Here is a 5,000-nt window from a genome sequence, read left to right as displayed (position 1 = left end):
ACAAGAACAACTTTCAGATCGGCGAGACCAAGGTCTCACCTCCTCATGTGCTAATCTCCTTCTCTTATCATCTCCTCACCTCCTCACATCATGTCTCTTTGTGCTGTTCCACTGTGTGTTTGATGTTGTGTGTGATCTTCACTGTGTCCTGTTCAGGTGTTTTTGAAGGAAATGGAGAGACAGAAGCTCCAGGACACACTGCATAAGGAGGTAATGAGGAGGATCCTTCTGTTGCAGCGCTGGTTTCGGGCGTGTCTCACTCGCAAACACTTTCTGATGAAGAGACGAGCCATCATCATTGTACAGGTGAATTACACAAATGAAAAGTGTGTGTGTGTGTGTGTGGGGGGTGTTTATGTGACTGGAGTTTATTGTGTTGTTTGTGTGGTGTGATGTCAGAGGTCATGGCGAGGTTATCGAGTGTCGTCTTGCTGCAGAGCAGCTTCAGTTATCCAAAAAGCGTGGAGAGAATCTCATGAGCGAGCAGAGTTCCAGCGGCAGAGAGAGAGCCTGAAGAACCTGCAGCAGCTCCAACGCAGCTCAGAGGACCGCAGGTACATCTTTATCAACCTTCATTATGGTTATCACCATCATCAGCCTCATCACCATCACCACAGCTGGAGTGAAAGTGTGGATTAGGGGCTGTAATGAAGTCCTGACTGTAATCAGTCAGTTATTTGTGTTCCAGGCATCTGCAGGAGGAGCGAGTGAGTGGGGCAGAAGGTGTTAAGGGCACTTCAGAAAGTGAGGGCAGCAGGAATGAGACGCGGCTGCAACGCCCTGAAGGCAAAATGCCACCTAAACCACTTCAAACATCAGCGGAGAATGAGAATGAGACGCAGAATCGAGGCAGCGTCCCAGAGCAGAAGGAGAGACGAGACGACGGGGAGACAAATAGAGACACAGCTGTAGCTCCGCCCCCACCTGACCCCCTCACCGATCCGAGAGCAGACGATGGTCTCAGTGTGTTGCTGCTGCAGCGCTCTAAACCGGCCAACATGAAGGAGAAAGTGGAGAAGTGGAGAGAGAGAAGGAGTGACGTTGTGATTTCAGACAGGAGCCACGTCGAGAACCGTATGATGGATCATTTAAAGTAGGAAACATCTTTATTACCTGATTATTATTACACAGCTTTATCTCCACAGCTTTACAGCTTTTACTGCTCAAATATAATAACTATTATAATAACACTCAACAATCTGCTTCTCATTCATCAGACCTCAAGGACTTTCAGTGTCTCTGGGTAATCTCACCAAACTGAGTTCATCTGAGTCAGACAGCACATCTCCATACAGTGAGGTACTGTGTTATATACACACACACACACACACACACACACACACACACACACACACTGATTAAAAGTGTGTTTGTGTTTTATGTGTGTGTGTTATAATGAGTATTAACACGCAGTCTCTCTAACAGTGTGTAGTTCAGTGATGTGTGTGTAACTAACACTCCATTAGAGCCCATGACCTTCATCACCATCATCTCACAACTTCTACTCTACTGACTGTGGAGAAGATTGTGGAGATGATTGTGATAGACCTGGTCATCGGCACAAGTTAATGAAGTCATAAAGAAACACAATTGCAGGAAAAATGGAATTAAAGGACCTAAAACGCTGAGACCAGTCCTCCAAAACGCCGCGAGCGCGAGAGGCCGAAACGCCCCCAGCGTGAGACGCTGAAACGCCACGAGCGCGAGACGGCATGTTGTAAATGTGAATTTTTCCTGCGAATGTGCTTGGTCCTTCAGTGCATCTGAGCGAAAACACACTTCCTGTAAGAGTGATGATGATGATGATGATGGAACCTTGTTTGGGAAACGTAGGTGACGCTGCGTAGACGTAGACGCTCAAAACACAAGCGTCGGTTGGCTCACGCTCGCAGTGGCCTCGTGCTGAAAGGTACAGAACAAGAGCAGGGTGAGGATTACTGGATATTCCCACTTCCTCCCTGCAGCCCCGGAATGTCGTTTCGCTCCAGCGCCCCCATGGTGCTCGAGAAAACCCAGGTGACCTTCAGCGACCTTCAGCAGACCAGCTGTAACACTCTCTATGACCCCTGTATTTTATAACACATTATAACTGTGCTCAGAGCTATCAGTACCGGCCCAGGGTCAGCGCTCTTACTCGAGTTGCTGTGAAAATAGTATGGAGACGATGTGATTGGTCCAGGATTTCTTTTCAGTGTAGCCTGTTTCCTGCCTATTATAAGTTAATGTAATAGTGTGTGTGTGTGTGTGTGTGTGTGTGTGTGTGTGTGTATTTCTGGCAGATACAGAAATAATAGAACATTCAAACCTTGGTTGCCATGACAACTGTAATACATCTGTATAAATGAGAAGTGTACGTTCACTTATCCGCTCTATACACTGAGCAGGTGAGGGTTAGGGGCCTTGCTTAGGGGGTTGTGCTTCATAAGGACATGAATGAGTGTGTATATATGAGGTGATGGTTCAGAGCACAGATATAATGAGGAACAGTGTAATAAAGTGTGAATAAGGGAGTCATAGGAAGTGCAGCTGAAGCTCCGCATGTGCATTAAAGTATTAACCTCCTGCAGGAACCAGTGCTGCTGCTCTGCTCATCACGGCTTGTGTCTTGGTTTGGTTTCCTGACCTGCTTTTTATTTTGTAGAGCTCAGACCTAAACATTGAGTAAAAACTCAGAGCACTCTTCATCTTTCTCATCTTCATCTTCATTACTGAATTACTTTATCCAATCGTCTCCAATTCAGCAGGAAAACAAGTTACCCAGAAGACACTGCCTGCATTTTACAGTACAATATTTATATTTATTACAGTCTGCATTTACACAGGATCTGGTTTACACACAACCATTTACTAAATCACACACACACACACACACACACACACCAGCTAGTTAGCATGCTAGTTTATTAACCCTGGTCTGCTGTGGTCTGATCTCTCCCTGCTCTGTGTTTGGGGTGAGTTTGGGAAATGTGATGTTTCATGACACGGGACACAAATATGGGGCTTCTACTGAAACGGAGTTATCTCCTAATTTTCTCAAGGCTGAATGCATGGGCTTTGGTGTTGTGTGAGTGAGTGTGTGTGTGTGTGTGTGTGTGTGTGTTTAAACAAGAGTGTATTTTCCTCCCAGCTGCCTAATGGATCTAAATCGAGTGAGATGCAGAGTCCGAGTGAAGCCAGACAGCAGCTCGCTCCAGAAAAGTGAGCCTTTCTGATAAACTAAACACAATCCAGAAAATAACATTCAACATGATTTACATCATCTCACTGTCACACACACACACACACACACACACACACAGAGTACAGTGTGCAGTGAATCTGGTGTGTATTGTCTTTCTACAGAGGAGGATTTTTTGGTCGTTATTTCCACAAGAAGCGAGTCGGTCCTCAGGATGGGAACATGACGATGAGCAGAAACCTCACTGAGAGAGACGAGTGTAACACCACCCATCTTTATTATCTATCCTGCTACCTATTAATACACTATATGGCCAAAGGTTTGTGGACACCTGAGCATAAGATTGGTATGTGGCTTTTAAACATTTAAACATTATAATGAGCTCCACTCTTCTGGGAAGAAGTTCCACTAAATTCTGTGGAGATTTGTGGAGATTCATTCATCTACATTAGTGTTAGTAAAGTAAAGTGAAGATATAGGTGAGAAGGTGAGGAGGGCTGGGATGCAGTTAGCGTTCACATTCATCCCAAAGGTGTTCAAGAGCTCTATAGCAGGTCTTCCACTCCATCCTGTGGAAAGCAGATCTTCATGGAGCTGGCTTTGTGCACAGGGGCATTGTCATCCTGAAACAGTTTTGGATCTCCTAGTTCAAGTGAAGGGAAAACTTTGTGCTCCTGCAAATCCAAAGACGTCCTACACAATTATGTGTCTCCAACATTGTGTAACAGTTTGAGGAAGAACCATATACTGCTGGGAAAGTCAGGTGTCCCAAAACTTTTGGCCTTAGTGTGACTGTATTATACTGATGTGTGCACATGTATGTGTGTGTGTGTGTGTGTGTGTGTGTGTGTGTGTGTGTGTGTGTGTGTGTGTGTGCACGTGTGTGTTTGATGATGTAGTTAAGCGTTTGAACAGTACCCCCCCCACCTCAGCATCGTCTCTCGCTAAACGAAGGCGTCAGAGCATAAAGATCAGCCGCGGGACGCGAGAGCAGAGTAACGTCTACCTGAACCGCCAGATTACACACGCTACAGAGCTACGCTACCTCGATGAGTTCCTTGGAAATCAGGTGTGTGTGTATATCTTCTCCTTTCGGCTTCTCCCATCAGGAGTCTCCACAGCAGATCATCCGTCTCCATACCCCCCTGTCCTCTACATCTGCCTCTTTCACACCAACTACCTGCATGTCTTCCTTCACCACATCCATAAACCTCCTCTTTGGTCTTCCTCTTTTCCTCCTTCCTGGTGTCTCCATCCTCAGCATTCTCCTACTGATATACCCCATGTCTCTCCTCCGCACATGTCCAAACATCTCAATCTCACCTCCCTCACCTTGTCTCCAAAACATCCTACATGCGCTGTCCCTCTAATAAACTCATTTCTAATCCTGTCCATCGTCCTCACTCCCAACGAACATCTCAACATCTTCAGCTTTGCTACCTCCAGCTCCACCTCCTGTCTTTTACTCAATGCCACTGTCTCTAATCCATACAACATCTCAGGTCTCACCACAGTCCTATAAACTTTCCCTTTCACTTTCACAGATACTCTTCTATCACAAATCACTCCTGCTATCACTCTTCTCCACCCACTCCACCCTGCCTGCACTCTTTTCTTCACTTCTCTAACACACTCTCCATTACTCTGCACTGTTGATCCCAGGTACCTGAACTCCTCCACCTTCACCACCTCTTCTCCCTGTAACCGCACCCCTTCACTGCCCTCCCTCTCATTCACACACATGTACTCTGTCTTACTCCTACTGACTTTCATTCCCCTTCTCTCCAGCGTGTACCTCCACCTCTCCAGGCTCTTCTCCACC

General features: G+C 46.2%; 1 protein-coding gene across 1 annotated transcript in view; it reads left to right on the top strand.

Moving 5' to 3' along the window:
• myo9b (myosin IXb) overlaps nucleotides 1-5,000 on the top strand; it is a 25,440-nt gene that overhangs the window by 16,260 nt on the left and 4,180 nt on the right. The window contains 9 exon segments of the mRNA XM_046852682.1: nucleotides 1-32; nucleotides 157-306; nucleotides 400-554; nucleotides 689-1,093; nucleotides 1,218-1,299; nucleotides 1,834-2,016; nucleotides 3,128-3,198; nucleotides 3,343-3,437; nucleotides 4,078-4,247. The exon segment at nucleotides 1-32 is cut by the window's left edge and continues 91 nt beyond it. Of these exon segments, the coding sequence (XP_046708638.1) occupies nucleotides 1-32; nucleotides 157-306; nucleotides 400-554; nucleotides 689-1,093; nucleotides 1,218-1,299; nucleotides 1,834-2,016; nucleotides 3,128-3,198; nucleotides 3,343-3,437; nucleotides 4,078-4,247 (1,343 nt within the window).

Source organism: Silurus meridionalis, chromosome 6 (genome assembly GCF_014805685.1).
Source record: "Silurus meridionalis isolate SWU-2019-XX chromosome 6, ASM1480568v1, whole genome shotgun sequence".
Classification (NCBI taxonomy): Eukaryota; Metazoa; Chordata; class Actinopteri; order Siluriformes; family Siluridae; genus Silurus; species Silurus meridionalis.
The sequence above is the reverse complement of the archived record's forward strand: the minus strand, read 5'-3'. Positions and strand labels throughout refer to the sequence as shown.